The sequence below is a fragment of the Macaca nemestrina genome, chromosome 14, assembly GCF_043159975.1.
Source record: "Macaca nemestrina isolate mMacNem1 chromosome 14, mMacNem.hap1, whole genome shotgun sequence".
Taxonomy (NCBI): Eukaryota; Metazoa; Chordata; class Mammalia; order Primates; family Cercopithecidae; genus Macaca; species Macaca nemestrina.
This window is the reverse complement of record NC_092138.1, coordinates 91814385-91834158: the sequence shown is the minus strand read 5'-3', so window position 1 is coordinate 91834158 and position 19774 is coordinate 91814385. Positions and strand designations below refer to the sequence as shown.

Genomic DNA, 19774 nt, shown 5'->3' with positions numbered 1-19774 from the left:
TTTGGATTGAACCTTGGACTTTATTGATAAAAATATTATAAAGACTCTGGATTCTCTTACATTCCTCTGAAGATTTCTTGTGTGTGTGTGTGTGTGTGTGTGTGTGTGTGTGTGTGTGTGTGTGTGTTAGCAGGCAGTTGACTGGATTCATTTCCAAACTCTGAAATCTCAGTTCAGTATTTTTGCCGTAGCTGGATGCTAGAAATCTGTGCTGTGCATAAGTAAAGAGTCAGCCAGGTTTGAGCAAGGATTATACACAGAACTTGGAGCTCCTTCACTACTCAGCTGTGGTAACTATTCCCTACTTTGTCCTCTAGTTCCTAAACCAGAATGATGTCAGGTTCTACTGGGGTTTTAGCCACTCCAAGGCACCAATGGGCCTGCCCTCAGGGTAAAGCTATAAAAAGCAGGACACTTATTGAGTGTCACTCCTTTCTCCCAAGGGTCACTTTCCTTCCCACTCTCTATTATCTGCAGGTAGTTTGTTTGTTTGTTTTAATATATATCTTGTCTAGAGTTTGTGGTTATTTTTACAGAAGGGTCGCCCAGTGAAAGCTATTTGGCTATTACTGAAACCAGAACTACTGTTTTTTTATATTTTCCATCAGTTTCAAAAGTTCATTTTAGTCTCAATTTACTAAGAGTTTTTGTAATTCTATTATGCTGAATTGTATTAAATGACTCTTCTATATCTATCCTCCCCCACCCTGCCCTGCTGTTCTAAGGAAATCATTGGCCGCAGGTGATCCAATAGTCTTTTGCTCTGGCTTCTCCCACCCTGGTGGTTGTCTCCCAAGAAGATAGTTAAGAGGGAAAAGGAACTTTCTATTTTCATGAACTTCCTCAAAATTAGTGGTTGAATAGCTGGTGCTCTCTCTTTGTTTACCTGCTTGATTTATTCTGGATTTTATGGCTTTATTCTTTTGGGTATAGTTCTCAATTCTATCAGTTCACCAGAATTTGGAGGGAAGATGAAAAATGTTCACTATTTGAGCCAGAAGTCAGTGGGCACTATTATAATTCCTGTTACAAAGATGAGGAAATGGAGGATTAGAGTGTTCATGCAACCAGTTTCCATCACCAGTTAATAAGAGGAAGGCCAAAATTTGAATCCAGGTCTTTCTGGAGCCAGAGTTTAGTTGTAAAATGGGGTACAAATGGGAAGTTGATAAAATTAGAAAAGTAAGCTGGAGCATAATGGGCAGGGCCTTGAATGCCGATATAGGGAATTTTCAGTCTTTGATGAAACCATCATTTATTGAATACCAGAGGCCAGATATAAAAATGAATAAGATGAAAATGAACAAGTACCTGAGCCTAAGGCTCCCACTATCTGAAATACAAACCATGTAAAGAGACAGAGTAATAAGTGCTATCACAATAGCATGAGCTCTGTGCCTAATTTAGTAGGTAACAGTCTAAGAATAGTAAGATGTTTCTGAGACAGTGTTGACGTTTCTAGACATCTCTTTGCATTGCTAAACTCTACAGCGACTTGTGTGTTTATGTTAGGAAATCTGAAATGAACTTTCTCCTGTGCCTTAAAATCTAAGGGATTATTTTAAGGTAAACTTTGTTAGAGATAAAATATTTCGAGTCCAGGCATGGATTACAGCATCATGCCTGTAATTCCAGCACATTGGGAGGCTGAGGTGGGCGGATCGCCTGAGATCAGAAGTTCAAGATCAGTCTGGCCAACATGGAGAAACCCCGCCTCTACTAAAACTACAAAAATTAGCTGGGTGTGGCAGCGCATGCTTGTAATCCCAGCTATTTGGGAAGCTGAGGCAGGAGAATTGCTTGAATCCAGGAGGCAGAGGTTGCAGTGAGCTGAGATCATGCAGCTGCACTCCAGCCTGGGTGACAGACCAAGACTCTGTCTCAAAAAAAAAAAAAAAAAAGGTATTTTGATATAATTCTTCACTCGTATTTCAGTTCTGTGTTAAAATGTCTGCTGTGGAGGGAATCTGCACTTCGGAAAGCCCAGTCATTGATCATCAGGGCACAAAGTCCTCCAAATGTGTGCGCCAGAAAGTAGAGGGCTCCTCTAGTCACTTGGTGACCTTTACTGTGCTTCCTCTGGAAATTGGCCTTCAGAACATCAATTTCTCACTGGAGACTTCGTTTGGAAAAGAAATCTTAGTAAAATCATTACGAGTGGTGGTAAGAAAAGCATACTTCAATAACTTATGCTTAAATTATTGCAAAAAAGAGACACAGAAAGAGGGGGAGGGGGAAACAATAGTGTAAATTTAACAAAACATTAAGCATTAAGGAATCTGGATGGAGGTTATTCTAGATGTTTTTTGTACTATTCTTGCAATTTTTCTATACGTCAAATTGTGCTTAAAAATTTTTAATAAAACAATAACATTTTTCTTGTAGAAAATATAAAATACTGAAAAACGACAGATAAATAAAAATCATCGATAATTCCCATACCCAGAGATATCTAACTTTAACAACTGGTACAAGTCTTTTTTTGGTACACAGGTACAATTGATACACAGGCTTTTTTTTCCCTTTAATACATTCAGAAAATGTGTCTTGAAATCTATGTGCCAGACATTATGCAAGGAACTGGAGATAAAACAATAAATAAGACATGGCCCTTGAATTTAAAGAACTTACGGTCTAGAAAACTTTCCATTGTATAAACAAATAAACAGGCCGAAAAAAGAAGAAAAGTGTCATTTGTTAAAGTACAGTTTACCCACAGTCTGTTAATTGTATTCATTATTAACATTAATATTTTTATATAAGTATGATTTACCAATTAAAAATAATAGTACTTTTTAAAGGACGAGATTCTTGCTAAGGGTCATATGGCCAGTTAACGACAGATTGGATTTCCTGGTTCTTCACTCTCCAAGTTCTGTTTTCAGCTATGAAATTCACTTCAGTAAACATGTACTGACTTATTTTGTGCAAAGCACATTCCCATGCATCCTTGAATTGTGGCTCCATGCAAACTCTGGAGCCAGGCTGCCTGGCCTTGAATCTTGGCTCCATCACCTCCTAGCAGTGTGACAGTGTTACTTGATTTCCATGTGTGTCAGTCTCCTCATCTGTCAAATGGGAGTAATAACAGCACCAACCTCATAGAGGTTTTTAGAAGTTAAATGAGTTAATACATATAAAGCACTTAGAACAATTATCTGAGCTTATAAATAACTTCTTTTTGAGCATTTGCTCTGGTCCGTATGCAAATAGCCATAAAATCTTATTGCTGCTTATATCCATGTAAGTATTTATAGTATTTATACATGGTTTACCTTTTCCAAGAAAAATAATTTTTCAGTTTGAAAAGTGGTCCAGAAAAGTTGATCCAGGGAATTCAGGTTATATAAACTTAATTATGTTTTTAACTGAATGTTTTTTGCCTTTATTTTAGCCAGAAGGTGTCAAAAGGGAAAGCTATTCTGGTATTACTTTGGATCCTAGGGGTATTTATGGTAGGCAAAATGATTTTTTATTTTGTATGTTATCTTTTGCTTTAGAAGTTAAAGTGTGTATGTAACTTAAAACACTATTTTTCAAATGTGAATTGTCTAGAATCAAAAGTATCCACTTCTGTCTGGGGGCAGTGGCTCATGCCTGTAATTCTAGCGCTTTGGGAGGCTGAGGTGGGTGGATCATTTGAGGTCAGGAGTTTGAGACCAGCCCGGCCAACATAGTGAAACCCTGCCTCTACTAAAAATACAAAAATTAGCCGGACATGGTGGTGGGCGCCTGTAGTCCCAGCTATTTGAGAAGCTGAGGCAGGAGAATCCCCTGAACCTGCGAGGTGGAAGTTGCAGTGAGCTGAGATCATGCCACTGCACTCCAGCTTGGGCGACTGAGCGAGACTCTATGTCAAAAAAAAAAAGGATTCACTTCTTAGATCACTATCTTTCTTGATAGCATTGTAGTACAACTACTATAATCTGAATGACTGAGACACAACAATAATAATTCTATTAATTTTGAATGCAAGGCCTCGAAATAGTAATAATTGCATGACTTCCCTTATGGATTATATTCATTATCCATCACAATAATAATTTATAATATATTATTATTGAGCCAACAGTCCAAAGAACACCTAAGAAAAAGTCATTTACATAATTAACATGCATTATTTGAAAACATAATCTAATTAATCACTTAACAAACCCATTCCTCGTTGCTCCTGCTTCCCTACTTTTCCTTCAACTGAGATATTCCAAATCTTCTCAAAGCTAGAATTTTGCAAACATTTGAGCACTTAAGGCCTAAATACATATACATGTATTTATGGAATTTAGGATGTGGCCATTCTTCTCTTTTCAACTAAAGAAGACAGATTACTGTAGTCCTTATTAAATGCTTATAATTTATCTTAATGTTGTATCAATAATTTTTGTTTTATTTCAGTGATATAGCAATGGGGAAAAATTTACTTACAGATCATGATCACTATCGTCAGTGTCTTTCCTCTGGGAAAGCAAAGAATTAATACCCTTTACACTTTAATTCAGCTGAGTATCATGAACTGAGGAGTGTTATTTCAGTAGAGTAGTAAAAAGAAAAATCCATCTATGTACATGTGTCCACATGCTTACTTGTTTCTCCAATTTTTCCTTCACACAGACCTCCTCCTAGCCTGCTCATTTTGAATGATCTATGGGTAGAGATATTACAAGTTTTGAGGGTTTTAGCCTCATGCAATTATATCAAGCCTCAAAAACCACTGTGTCCTTGGCTTCTCTTGATTTTTTTTTTTTTTCCCACCACACATGCTTCCTATACTGACATTATTGCAAACAGTTTTCCAGAGTAGTCTTGTCTCACTCATCTAGGTGTGAACATCAAGACCACAGGATAGGAACAATCTTTTATCTGGGAATAAATCTCTCTAGGGAAAATCTGGGTTAAAAACAAAAATCTATGCCTCTTTCCAATCTTCTCATATGACTTTTTTCCCTTAACATTTTGGGAAACTTAGATTTAGGCAGCTTTCCTGATTTCTAGAGAGCTAAAGAGAAAAAAGATAAAAATTCTGTTCAGCTTATTTCAGATATTTTATTAAATACTTCTAATATTTATTTATTTTTTTTTTTGCCGGGAGGGGGAACAAGGTCTCGCTCTGTTGCCCAAGCTGGAGTGCAGTGGCGCCATGTCAGCTCACTGGAACCTCCACCTCCTGATTTTAAGCGGTTCTCCTGCCTCAGCCTCTGGAGTAGCTGGGATTACAAGCACTCACCACCATGCCTGGCTAATTTTTATATTTTTAGTAGAGACAGGGTTTCACCATGTTGGCCAGGCTGGTCTGGGACTCCTTACTTCAAGTGATCCACCAGCCTTGACCTCCCAAAATGCTGGGACTACAGGCGTGAGCCACTGGGCCCGGCCTGCTTCTAATATTTATATATTGAAATCGCTATACAAGTATGATACTTTACAGGGTTCAGTTGAAATTAAAAAAAAAAAAACTAAAATGTATTTGGAAAAATAAATGGACAATAATGTTAAAGGAAATCTGAAAAAATATATCAATGAGGGAGAACAAACTGTATATAGTAATTAAAATTGTGTGATACCAGCTTAAAAAAAGACTAAACACAGAGAATCAATGCTTAAGACTAGCTCTAGTCTTTAGTTTCTGCTTTCTGTCCCTGATAAGCCCTTTTCTCCCAACTCTTCTCATATCTCAAATGCAGAGAGTTAAGTTTCTCACTCCCTCACTTCCTGACACACCATCCTCATTGGTTTAGGCAGGCCCCTCTCATTTTATTTTTTCCTTCATCCCCGACCCCATTCCCATTCCCCTTCCTCCAAATGTACCCACTCAAATGTGTTTGCTATATACTTTTGAATAGAAAGGTAATGTTGTTTTGTATGTGTGTATCTTTTTAATATATGTATATGTAACATTGTGCTATAGATCCTATTCTATGTCTTAAGTTGTTACACTCAAGGCTTAGCTTTAAAGAAATATCTCAGGCCGGGCGCGGTGGCTCAAGCCTGTAATCCCAGCACTTTGGGAGGCCGAGACGGGTGGATCACGAGGTCAGGAGATCGAGACCATCCTGGCTAACACAGTGAAACCCCGTCTCTACTAAAAATACAAAAAAAACTTAGCCGGGCGAGGTGGCAGGCGCCTGTAGTCCCAGCTACTCGGGAGGCTGAGGCAGGAGAATGGCGTGAACCCGGGAGGCGGAGCTTGCAGTGAGCTGAGATCCGGCCACTGCACTCCAGCCTGGGTGACAGAGCGAGACTCCGTCTCAAAAAAAAAAAAAAAAAAAAAAAAAAAAAAAAAAAAAAAGAAATATCTCTATTGTTATAGGTATACTTAATTCATTTTTCTTACATAGAATTTCAAAACATGTTCCCTCACCATTTTATCCATCACTGTATATACAATATATTTCTCTTGAAAAATCCGTGTTAGCATTTACCTGGACTGTATATCCAGGAGCTGGGTCAAAGGGTATATACATATTTAATGCCATTTAGTCCTGTCATATTGCCCTTCAGAATGGTTATTCTTCCATTAGCAGTGCGTGAGGGTTCTCGTCTCTCCACAACCTCACCAACACTTGTCTCTCTAAAATGTGGCATTTTTAATGGGTATAAAGCAATATCTCATTATTGTTTTAATTTGGATTCTTCTGGTTACTAATGATTTTAAGCATTTCTTCACATACTTGTCCATTTGGGTTTCCCATCTGTCAATTGCCTATTTGTATCTTTTGCACGTTTTTAAATTTTCCATGTGGGTTATCTTTTTAAAATTTCTTCTTGATTTTATTTCTGACATACCTCTTTGAGCAACAACAAGCCTTCATGGGTTTTGAAAAGGAATTCTTTATTCTGATGTAGTCAAATCCATCATAATTTCATCTTATGGTTATATATTTTTGAGGTAATCTTTAAGAGGTCTTTCTGTACTCTTAGTTCACAAAAATATTGCTGGATATTTTATTCTGTTAATTTTATAGATTTGACTTTAAAATGTTTTAATCTATCTGGAACCTGCCTTTTTATGTGATGTCTTGATGGGTCTTTTATTTGTGACCACAGACAAGGAGTAAAATTAACTTCTCTTAGTTTTAACTTTCTTTTTAACCTTTTCCACCTTGTAGTAGAGTTGCCAATGGAATTGAAATAGTCAAGAGCATGTTTCAATGGAGAAAATGATGAAGGAGCAAATCTAGATAATCTGATGGCTATCTGTAATAAGTGTCATATATTGAGCATGAATTGTATGCCAGGTTCTTTGTCTATATTATTTTATCCCACAAAAATCCTTTGAGGAAAATATTGTTATCTCCATTTAACTGATTAACAAATTGAGGCTAAGAAAGGTTGTATCTTGCCCAGTGCCACATACATAGTAAGGTGTTTTTGAACTTCATGCTCTTTCACTCAAACTGCAAACCTCTTAAATGTCTTCACTGAGTTTTATTTTGATATATCCTCCGCATTTATCAAGGGTTAATGAAGAAAGAAGTTTTATGAGGAATGCTCCTGCATTTTTAGGAAAGCCACGTGGCTTGTCCATTACATTGTAAAATGTGACTCACTTTTCTTTATCATCTTCCATATGCCAGAGTCTGTGCTAAGTGCTGGGACTACAGCTTTCCCGGAACGATAAATGATCCCTGCCCCCAAAGCGCTTTCTTTGCAGGACAATGGGAGGTGGATTCTCTTTGTGGTGACTAGTGTGGGCTCTGCAGCAAAACTTCCAGAGTTCAGATTGCAGCTCCACTTGTACTAGTTCTGGGACCTTGAACGCACCACTTTCTAAGCCTCAATTTCCTCATCTATAAAATTAAAATAACGAAAATAGACCTAACGTAGAGGATTGTTGTGAGAATCTAATGCAATAATTCATTTAAAGAGCTTAGTAGCATGCTTGGTACTCTATCAGTAGAATGATCAATGTTACCTTTTTTGGACATAAACCAGTGATTACAGTAGAAAAATTATCTGATACCAGTATGCTAAAATTCTGTTGTTTTGCTCATAGATTAAAAAGTATCAAAACTAGACGGGGAAGGGAAGGTGGAAAGAATTTCAGGTCATACTTCCCTGTGGAGCTAATGTTCAATATATAGTTGATTAAGAAATTACATGTTAGTTATTCTTAGCTTTCAGTTCCAGGAACAATTTTCTCTCTTTGGGCAAGCTGGCATGCTATATTTTGCTGGTGAATAAGATTTATATAACCTACTTATTTCACATCCTATAATGACCAGGAAGCTTACAGCCAAATTTAATACTTTGTTTAGTAAGATTATACAAGCCTAGGATTTGATTAAAGTCCTTGATGATTGTTAACTTTCTTTTAAAATTTTAATAGTCTAATTATAAGTCTTTTATTTTGAAAAATTCTTTGAAAGTGATACATTGTAAATAATCTGCAAATAGTCTTCCCCTGGAAACTCTATATAAATCCAAATTTTCTAAATTACAGGTACCATTAGCAGACGAAAGGAGTTCCCATACAGGATACCATTAGATTTGGTCCCCAAAACAGAAATCAAAAGGATTTTGAGTGTAAAAGGTAAATTAACAACGCCATGTTTAGTTCTCACTTCACTTGGTGCTTCAAACAAAAATCAAATATCCTCATGATTATTCTGTTTCTCCACTTTTGTGTTCAGTAGCACACACAAATCTACCTTTAGGAGTGCTCCACCCCTACCCACCCCCCACTTTCAAACCTTTGATCACTTTTCCCACTATCTTCTTCCAACTGCCTGATTTACGTGGAGATTCATTCTCCTCCAGTGGAGGGTAGGGACTGTCATTGGCTCAAAGATGTCTCCAAAATGGGGGTCCAGTTGCTTCTAGACTTAAAGAACTTTCCATGGTCTTAGTGGCCAGTCCTGCTCCAGAGAAGGCCTGTGGCCTGCACATGGCCTAGAGAGAACAGCACTGCTCTGCTGAAATACTGGTCCCAGAGGGGTTGTCTTAGTCCATTTATGCTGCCATAACAAAATAACAAAATTTATAAATAACACAAATTTATTTCTCACAGTTCTGGAGGCTGGGAAATCCAAGATCAAGGCACCAAGAGACTGGGTGTTTGGCAAGGGCCGCTGTCTGTTTCCATGAGGACATATGTTGCTGTATCCTCCTGTGGCAGAAAGTGGAAAGGCAAAAGGGTGAAAAGGGGTGAACAACTTCCTCACACCTCATCTATAAGATTATTAATCCCACTCATTAGGGCGGAGCCATCATAACCTAATCACCTCTCAAAAAGCCCCACCTTCTAAAACTATCACCTTGATAATTAGGCTTCAGTATATGAATTTTGGAGAGACATATACATTCAAACCATAGCAGGGGTTCTCCTCCCCTCGAATACATTTGCAGAAGTGATATTTGCACAAGTGACTAGGTTTTCCCTAGTCTCCAGGCTTTACAATTCAATAACATATTACTGAACGATAGAATGTCCTGACTACACTTTATCTCAGATAAAACCCTAGAATCACAAAATGCTAGTACTGGAAAGGATCTTTTTGATTATGTGCAACCCTATTGTTGGATATAAAAGAAAGTGGCATGTCCAAGGTTGCACAGTGAGTTATAGACAGAGTCACATCAAGCACTCCCTGTTCAGGCTCTTTGCTTTGCTTCCTGGAAGGAATTGGTAAATATGGTTTATGATGTCTAAAGCTATCAGGTTGAATGACAACTAATTTGCCATGTTCTCTTGCAGCAATCAGTCCACTGTATTACATTACCTACTACCATATTTTAGTGATTTTTAAAGTCTTTATTTTTGTTTGTTTCTTTCATATTCATGTTCCTAACCAGATCTTTTTTTCTGACCCCGTTTCTGAGAAGCAAGTCAACTGCCAAAGGCTGGGCGCGGTGGCTCACGCCTGTAATCCCAGCACTTTGGGAGGCCGGCCGGTGGATCACGAGGTCAGCAGATAGAGACCATCCTGGCGAACACGGTGAAACCCCATCTCTACTAAAAATATAAAAAATTAGCCGGCCATGGTGGCGGTCGCCTGTAGTCCCAGCTACTGGGGAGGCTGAGGCAGGAGAATGGCTTGAACCCGGGAGGCGGAGCTTGCAGTGGGTGGAGATTGCGCCACTGCACTCCAGCCTGGGAGACACAGTGAGCCTCCGTCTCAAAAAAAAAAAAAGAAAAAAAAAGAAAAAGAAATGAATAAAAAGCGGTGTGTCTACTTTGATCTTTTTTGTTTCAGGACTGCTTGTAGGTGAGATCTTGTCTGCAGTTCTAAGTCGGGAAGGCATCAATATCCTAACCCACCTCCCCAAAGGGAGTGCAGAGGCGGAGCTGATGAGCGTTGTCCCGGTATTCTATGTTTTTCACTACCTGGAAACAGGAAATCATTGGAACATTTTTCATTCCAACCCATTAATTGAAAAGCGGAACCTGGAGAAAAAATTAAAAGAAGGTAAAAAAAAAAAAATGTATTTCACATAAAAATTGGGTGATTTTAAACTAATATTTTTATTAAACTAATATTTAAGTTGTGAATTATAGAAAACTTTATAAGAGAATTTTAGCAAAAAAATCATGAGATGCACTCTACTATATAAATAAATATTATTTCTGTAGCATTTTGGCTTAACTTACCAAAATGCCTGGATGAGAGACAAGGCGCCTGCATTCCAAACTACAGAACACTTCCTTCCTTTTTGAATGAGATCAGAATGTTCTACTTGATAATTCCCAATTCAGGCAATTCATATGCTTCCTTTGAGAAGTTCAATGCTGGCCACAGAGCATATGCTTGCTGCCCAACACCAAAGGAAGCTTACCATTCTCAGGGGCTGATACAGTGTTTTTTGAGTAGAAAGGGAGGTCTGTGAAGCACTGTGTTCTTTTTCTTGTGCCTCTTAGGGATGGTGAGCATTATGTCCTACAGAAATGCTGACTATTCTTACAGCGTGTGGAAGGGTGGCAGTGCTAGCACTTGGTAAGTAGAAGATTTTGAATTGCATTTTCATATAGTGGTTAATTAACTAAAGAATAATAATCACAATGGAAACTTCATTCCTCCAGTTGCTCAGGCTAAAAGCCTCCTCATCCTTCACTCCTCTTTTTCTCTTACAATTCACATCTGATCCAGCAGATACGGATTCAAAATATATCCTGAATTTGACTACTTCTCACCAACTCCACCACACCATCCTGTTCCAGGACACCTTCCTCTCCCACCTGGATTCTTGCACTAGTCTCCCTTAGTCGTCTGGGTTCAGCCCTTGATCCTCTTCAGTCTATACTCAACGCAGCAACTGAAGTGACCCTGTTAAAACATATGTTAGATCATGCCACTCTGAACCATTTAGGAGCTTCCCATCTTACCCAGAGTAAAAACCAAAATTTTTATTGTGATTTACAAAAGCTCTATGTGATCTGGCTCCAGCTCATGTCTCCTCCTTTATCTCCTGTACTCTCTTTCCCTCCAATTCAGCCCCACTGGCCTTCCTCAAACACACCAGGCATGCTTCCATCTCAGGGCCTTTGCACTGTTTTCTCAGTCTGGAATACTCCTCCTTAGGTATCAGCATGACTGGCTCTCATATTTCCCTCAGGTCTTTACCAAATGTCACCTCAGGGAGGCCTCTGCTATATCATAATGTCTAAAATTGCAACCCACTCCCCTCCCAACACCTCATATCATTTCTTTTCTCCTCAGCATGATTACTAATGTTCTTGCTTATTCCACTATTATCTCCCCCACTGGAATGTAAGCTCCATGTGGGAAGTGCTAAGTATCCCTAGTGCCTGGTACCTACCTGGCACATAGTAGATGCTCAATAAGTATTTATTCAATGAAACATAACTTCCAAAATTCTGATGATTTGAGGGAAAGATAGTCTGAATTAATTAAGAGTCCATATGGCAGTCTATTTTCAAAAAATACTGGCTGGGCATGGTGGCTCATGCCTGTAGTCCCAGCACTTTGGGAGGCCAAGGCAGGCAGACCATGAGGTCAAGAGATCGAGACCATCCTGGCCAACATGGTGAAACCCCATCTCTACTAAAAGTACAAAAATTAGCTGGGCATAGTGGCAAGTGCCTGTAGTCCCAGCTACTCAGGAGGCTGAGGCAGGAGAATCGCTTAAACCCAGGAGGCGAGGGTTACAGTGAGCCAAGATCACACCACTGCACTGCAGCTCGGGTGACAGAATGAGACTCTGTCTCAAAAAAAAAAAACGAAGTAACCATCGTGCTATGACAAAATATTTAATAAAAGCGGTGTGCCAGCTGCTTTGTAGGTTCTTTTTTTTTTTTTTTTTTTTTGAGATGGAGTCTCACTCTGTCACCCAGGCTGGAGTGCAGTGGCTGGATCTCAGCTCACTGCAAGCTCCACCTCCCAGGTTTACACCATTCTCCTGCCTCAGCCTCCTAAGTAGCTGGGACTACAGGTGCCCGCCGCCTTGCCCGGCTAGTTTTTTTTGTATTTTTTTTTTTTTAGTAGAGATGGGATTTCACCGTGTTAGCCAGGATGGTCTCGATCTCTTGACTTCGTGATCCACCCATCTCGGCCTCCCAAAGTGCTGGGATTACAGGCTTGAGCCACCGCGCCCAGCCTGTAGGTTCTATATGAAACGTATTTAAGGAGTTTACAACCTAGAATACTTTAATTTTATATTTTTTCTTTCTTTTTTTTTTTTTTTTGCCCCGAGACAGAGTCTTGCTCTGTCCCCAGGCTGGAGTGCAGTGGCACAATCTCAGCTCACTACAACCTCCACCTCCCGGGTTCAAGCGATTCTCCTGGCTCAGTCTCCTGAGAGCTGGGATTACAGGTGTGCACCACCACGCCTGGCTGATTGTTGTGTTTTTAATAGAGATGGGGTTTTACCACGTCGGCCAGGAAGGTCTCGATCTCCTGACCTCGTGATCCACCCACCTCAGCCTCCCAAAGTGCTGGAATTACAGTCATGAGCCACCGCACCTGGCCAATTTCTTTCTTTAGCTACTGAAATTTCCCAGAATTTTATCTTTGGCCCTCTTATTTTCTGTAATCTCTCCTGGTACAATCTCATTTTTGCCCATGACTTCCATAACATCTAGGCCAATGGCCTCCTAATCAATGTTTCAAGGCCTAACTTCTTTCCTAAGAAGTTAGGAAATGTCTAGATCCACATTTCTAGGTTTCCAGGAGCCAAGGTTCTTCAAGCACAATATGTGTCAAATTCATTATTTTCTTCCTCAAATACACTTCTCTGTTTCTTTTTTTTTTTTTTTTTTTTTTTTTGAGACGGAGTTTCGCTCTTGTTGCCCAGGCTAGAGTGCAATGGTGCAATCTCAGCTCACCGCAACCTCCGCCTCCCAGGTTCAAGCAATTCTCCTGCCTCAGTCTCCCGAGTAGCTGGGATTACAGGCATGCACCACCACGCCTGGCTAATTTTGTGTTTTTAGTAGAGACGGGGTTTCTCCATGTTGAGGCTGGTCTCAAACTCCTGACCTCAGGTGATCCGTCCACCCTGGCCTCCCAAAGTGCTAGGATTACAGGTGTGAGCCACTGCGCCCGGCTCTGTTTCTTTACTCAGTGCACAACAATACCCTGCCCTTTGTCCCCCATTGATCAAGTCAGAATCATCAGTTGGTTTTTGATTCCTTCCTTTCCTTTTGGCTTTATCTCTGATCAGCTACCAAGTTCCATAGATTATACCTTAGAATTAGGCCTGACCTTGTGTGGGTGACACACTTTAGAAGACACACAGGGCCAGGTGCAGTGGCTCACACCTATAATCCTAGCACTTTGGGAAGCTGAAGCAGGAAGATGACTTGAGCACAGGAGTTCAAGACCAGCCTGAGTAACATAAGGAGACCTTGTCTTTAATAAAATATTTAAAAAAAAAAAAAGGCTTATAGACCCCTGCAGCACACCAACCAAAGGATAATCCAGGATGCAGGAGTGGGAGTGAGTGTCAATGAAGACTGGAAACTGACACAGCAGGACCTGGGAAATAGATGCCTGGAGAGCAGAAAGCCCCACAGGAAGGTGCAACAGCCTCTCAGTAAACTCTTAGAGCCTTTCAAGAGTTTGGGGCAAGACTGAAACATAGACCCAACTCCGTAAGTTCCTTGAAAGAAATAATAGACATAGAAGAAAATATCCAGCACCTAAATACCCTCAAACTTTTCTTGAGAAATATAAAGAAGATTTTTTAAAGTGCAAGTATCATTCATATTAACAAAACCCTAAATTGATGACTATGAACATTTTTTGTATTCGCCTTTTAAAAAAAAATTGTAGATATTGAAGTCTTCTCTTTAACTACAAACCTTCATCTTATGTCTGTTTCTTTCCCCCAAGGGCATTCACTATCATGAGTTTATGCATCTTTCCATAACATCTTTAATATTTTATATAATATATATATACATGAAATCATACAGATGTAACTTAACTCCAGTTTGGCTGCTCACTGCTCAGATGCCAAACTCAAGAGACTAGGATTGGTGGGAGGAAAAGCAGGTTAATTCAGAAGCCAGCAACCTGAGGAGATGCAGACTAGAGTCATGAAACCATCCCAAACGCCCTAGGCTGGCCAGAGGGATTTTAAAGGGGAAGGGGCTTGGAAAACTATGTGCAGGAGTTAGCTACATGCAGGTCAGCATGTATTGTTCTGATTATTATCTTGAGTAATGGGCCATCTAGTGGTCAGCTAGACTGGAACAGGTTTGTAGATTAACTGCTCAGTGTTTTTCTTCTCCAGGGGACATTTCGCAACCTTTATTTTTATCTCATGGCTAGTTCCTGGAATTCTTAAGCAAGCACTGTTTAAGAAAGTTAAGCATGGTAAAAGAAAGAATGGTTATTTGCTTCCAAAACGAAGTGATGGCTTCACAGTCCCTTTTTGTATTTCTAAATGATTATAACTAGTATCATACTATACCTATCATTCTGTAACTTACCTTTTTCTTTTAATACTTTTTAGTTATTTTAGATATAGTAGTATAAGTAAATATAACTCACTCCTTTTCATTGCCATGCAGCATTTTATTTTACAAATATATCACATAGTATATATTCTTTATCCATTCGTATCTTGACGGACAACCATTTCCAAATTTCAATATTACAAACAATGTGATAACGAACATCTTCATATGTCTCTTTGTGCACATGTGTGAGAGTTTCTCTAGGGTATATCCCAGGAGATAGAATTGCTGGAACATAAGGAATGCATATTTACAGTTTTATCAGATTTTGCCGGATTTCTCTTCAAGGTGACTAAAAAATTCTTTTCTACTCTAAATGTTTAGTCCCAGACCCTATTGTAAAACATGAGGAACTAAACTAGACCATATTAAGAACTTAGAGGTAGCCAAGGGTCTGGAACAAAAGCAAATCAAATAGCCTACTTCTTTCCTCCAAGTCACACTTAAAATTTGAATTTCAGGGCAGTCTTCAAGGGACAGGTCAGTGGGAAGAAGAGAACGCAAAAAGCTAGAGAAGTTGTATTTGCTTTACCTTGAGGGAAGAGCTGTCCAGACCCCCACTCCTTAAGGACTCTAGGGCCGAGACACCCAAGAGTACCAAAGAGAAAGAGAGATAAGAGTAAGAGCTTATAAAAGCCGGGCACAGTGGCTCACACCTATAATCCCAGCACTTTGGGAGGCTGAGGCGGGTGGATCACCTGAGGTCAGGAGTTCGAGACCAGCCTGGCCAACATGGTGAAACCCCGTCTCTACCAAAAATACAAAAATTAGCTGGGCCATGGTGGCACGTGCCTGTAGTCCCACCTACTTTGGAGGCTGAGGCAGGAGAATCACTTGAACCTGGGAGGCGGAAATTGCAAGGAGCCAAGATTGTGCCATTGCACTCCAGCCTGGGCAATTGAGCAAGAGTTCGTCTGAAGAAAAAAAAAAAGGGAGTAAGAGCTTATACCTATTGAATACTTACTATAATCCAGAACTATTTTAAGTATGTTCATATATTTAATCTTTATAATTGATCCCAAAGGATGAGTCCATTGTTTCTATTTATTGCCATTGCCTTTTTTCAAATATGTAACTAAAGTACGGGGAGGGTATATCATGGGCCAAATAGACAAGTGGAGAGGCAGCCTGGCTGTATAGATAAGTGGAGAGGCAGCCTGGCCGCATAACGGCACTCATACACCTTTCTACCCTGCTAAAAGAAGAGAGACTTCCAAAAGCCAAAATCCCAAAAGAGACCCAATATAAAATGTGGGCCAATCTTTGAAAATGTGACTGTCTTTGAACCTGAGCAATCCATAGAAGTATTTCTCCTCCTTGAGAGCAGTGTGAGGGGATTAAAAAGAGAGGAGTTCTCAATTCTTACCCCCTAAAAGTCAATAGAATAGAAAATAAGTTTCTGATGTTTTTAGAGAATTAGGAAAAGGCCCCTAGTTGTGGAGGGGCAAGTTCCAATTAATATCAAAACAATAATTTTAAAAATAATTAAAGAAATTAGAGCAAAGCCTGAGAACAACCTAAATGTCTACAGAAAGGGAAATGGCTTAAATAGCTTTGGTGCATCTGTACCAAAATACTATAATTTAATGTATAAAATCACTTGTAAAAGAACGAGGAAATTTTATGTATTAATCTAGATCTCTAAGGCATATTACTAAATAGAAAAGAAGCCAAGTACAGGATAATGTAAACATTCTCCCACTATTTTGGTGTGGTTGGGATGGAAAGGTAGATGGGAAGGCTATATTGTTGCATCTACTATTTGTAAGAATGTACAAGAAACAATGGTCATCTTCTGTTGGGAGGTGGAGGGGGACAGGGACTGCTAGAAGGGGACTTTTCATTATATATCCCTTTGTGCTTTTGGGTTTTTTGGGTGTTTTTGGAAAAGGTCTCTGTCACTCAGGCTGGATGCAGTGGCACAATCTCAGTTTACTGCAGCCTCTACCTCTTGGGCTCAAGTAATCCTCCCACCTTAGCCTCCCAAGTAGCTGAGACTATAGGTGCATGCCACCATGTCTGTCTAATGTTTTGCATTTTTTGTAGAGACAAGGTCTCATATGATACCCAGGCTTCACTTTTGGATTTTTGAATCATGTGAGGGTTTTACCTCTTTAAAAATGCTTAAAGTACATTTTAAAAAATGAAAATGAAAAAGAAACACAAATTTTTTAAGTGAGGGGAAGTGGGAGAGCGAGTAAAGTGGTCTGAGTCTCAGACATCTGAGGCCTTGGGGAGTGGGGACTCCTGGGCGACTGAGAGAGTGAAGAGATGTTATGGGGGGGATGAGCCCAATCCTCTCTGATACTCTTCGATGGGTATTAGTAGAGACTTGAATTTGCTTTTTGACTAACTAATAATGATCATTAAAATTTCCTGTGAGGTAGTAAGTTCTGTGTCAATGGCAGCACTCAAAGACAAGTGAGATAAACACTCCAGGGATATTGGGAAAGGGGACTTGGGGCCTCATATAGGAATTTAGATTCCATGGCATGTACAATCTAGAATTATATGATTTACTTTTTCATGCCTCATGTTCATGGGTCAATGCCTTGACTCAAAAACTATTTATTTTATCTCTGTTAACTTTAGAGTGTAATTCTTTTATCAAGAATCAATTTTTAGCTTGTGTGCTAGCTAACAATGTTGTAATCACAGAAGATGTGCTGTTCACATTTGTTTACCGAATGTTTTGGAGGTATTCCAAAAATCTTCCCTTCCTTTGTAAAGTGGTGACTTACTTTGGAATTGTGTGTTTTAAAATGTTATTTTCTTGTAAAGAATAAAGTTGTATAAACTAATTGAAAGCCAAAAGGGATTCAGTGTTCTAAATATTTATTTATTTTATTTTGTCTTAAAGGTTAACAGCTTTTGCTTTAAGAGTACTTGGACAAGTACATAAATATGTAGAGCAGAACCAAAATTCAATATGTAATTCTTTATTGTGGCTGGTTGAGAATTATCAGTTAGATAATGGATCTTTCAAGGAAGATTCACAGTATCAACCAATAAAATTACAGGTAAGGAAACCAAATGCAAAAATTGGCAATAGTTTTATTTACAGTTTGAGTTTTATTCTCATCCGATTATGGGAGGATGAAGAAGAAGAAGGAAAAAAAATGTAATTCTACAAGAAATTCCTTTTGTGAACAAGCAAAAAATACAAAGGTCTTCCCATAATATCTGAAGTGAAGCGATCTTCAGACAGTTCACTAGAGATCAGAGAAGTGATATCTTAGATCTCTCATTTATCAGGGTGGAGGGAGATGGGCAAGTGAAAGCACTCAAGCGAGATAGACCCAGGGCTTATTGAGAAATGAGAAGCAGGAAGGGAAAAAGTGGGAGATAAGGCTTAAAACACAGAGTAGAGGCCAGGCGCGATGGCTCACACCTGTAATTCCAGCACTTTGGGAGACCAAGGCAGGTGGATCATGAGGTCAGGAGTTCAAAACCAGCCTGACCAATATGGTGAAACCCCATCTCTACTAAAAATACAAAAATTAGCTGGGCGTAGTGGTGTGCGCCTGTAGTACCAGCTACTCAGAAGGCTGAGGCCAGAGGATAGCTTGAACCGGGGAGATGGAGGTTGCAGTGAGCCAAGATCACGCCGTTGCACTCCAAACTGGGTGACAGAGTGAGACTCTATCTCAAAAACAAAACAAACAAAAAATCCCACAGAGTAGAACCAGGTCATTTCACTTTAAAGACACCATTTCACTCTCCTTTTAAAACATTGCTTCTTTTTAGGGTACCTTGCCTGTTGAAGCCCGAGAGAACAGCTTATATCTTACAGCCTTTACTGTGATTGGAATTAGAAAGGCTTTTGATATATGCCCCCTGGTGGTAAGTAACTGTTTTCTTTCTCTCACACCCATCATCTATTTCTGTAACATATACTGAAGGGGCCACCAATCAGAAGACCTTTAGTTTCAAAAGCTTCTTTTCTTTCTTTCCAATTACTTGAAAATAACTTAAACTCCAGAATTGAAAGATTTCAGAACAATGATAGATATTAGAAACCACCTAGTCCAACCTACTCATTGACAGTTGAGAAAGCTGAGGACTGTAAGTAAGGTGAATTCAATTGCCCAGTGTCACAGGCTAATAAATTGTAGAGCTGGGTCTAAAACTGATAGCTGGAACTGTGATAGGAGAATGATCCAGTGCTCCCAGCTTCTCTGTCTTATCTTTGCGAAATCCTGCTTTATATATGTTACTGTTGTCCTATAGTGAAAGCACTCTGTATTGTGCAAGTACTGAGGATACACAACAGCAAATGCGTATCCTCCAAATCCTTCCAAACAACATTTGCTTGGAAACAGGGGAGAAAAGTGATGAGCCACCTAAGTGAATCAACATAGATTTCCAAGGTTGACATGGAAAATCTCAAGTGGATTTGCAAAACTGGAATCACAAAACAAAACCATTTGTTTTCAGTTTGTTTCAAAAGCTTAACAAGACAAAATAATCAATGAAGACTAGTTTCCAGGGGCCTAGAGGACCAGTTGGCACCTAGTGGCCACATGGGTGAGAGATGCATGTGGAGCTGGGAGAGAAGGAGCCAGGCAGGATGTTAGCAGCATTGCAGCAGGCTTTCTCCTGGGCCACTTGTCCAACACAACCATTTTGGTGGTGTCGGGACTGGTGATCGGGACTATTTACCCAGGCATTCTTAGGATCTAAAAGTCTTTTGGCAGTTTAGATTTCTTTCTGCTACTTATTGTTTTATTTTTTTAAAGTATAACTCCTCTTGAACCCGTGTGCCTGTTGCAACTCCGCTGAGAGGGAACGATAAAAGTTGTGTCTATGGGCCGGACGCGGTGGCTCACGCCTGTAATCCCAGCACTTTGGGAGGCCGAG

General features: G+C 39.5%; 1 protein-coding gene across 8 annotated transcripts in view; it reads left to right on the top strand.

Annotated features, from left to right (window-relative positions):
- LOC105487149 (complement C5) overlaps positions 1 to 19774 on the top strand; it is a 121109-nt gene that overhangs the window by 73682 nt on the left and 27653 nt on the right. For 6 of the 8 annotated variants that reach the window (XR_011612828.1, XM_024794570.2, XM_011750470.2 and 3 more), the window contains 7 exons: positions 1936 to 2163; positions 3395 to 3455; positions 8441 to 8530; positions 10194 to 10406; positions 10856 to 10931; positions 17775 to 17934; positions 18662 to 18757. Coding sequence is in view for 5 of the 8 variants with exons in the window: in XM_024794570.2 (XP_024650338.2) it covers positions 1936 to 2163; positions 3395 to 3455; positions 8441 to 8530; positions 10194 to 10406; positions 10856 to 10931; positions 17775 to 17934; positions 18662 to 18757 (924 nt within the window). In the remaining 3 variants the exon portion in view is untranslated. Of the gene's footprint in view, positions 1 to 1935; positions 2164 to 3394; positions 3456 to 8440; positions 8531 to 9007; positions 9936 to 10193; positions 10407 to 10855; positions 10932 to 13832; positions 15203 to 17774; positions 17935 to 18661; positions 18758 to 19774 lie in introns of those variants that run through there. The other 2 variants (XR_003019299.2, XR_011612829.1) reach the window with 2 other exon arrangements.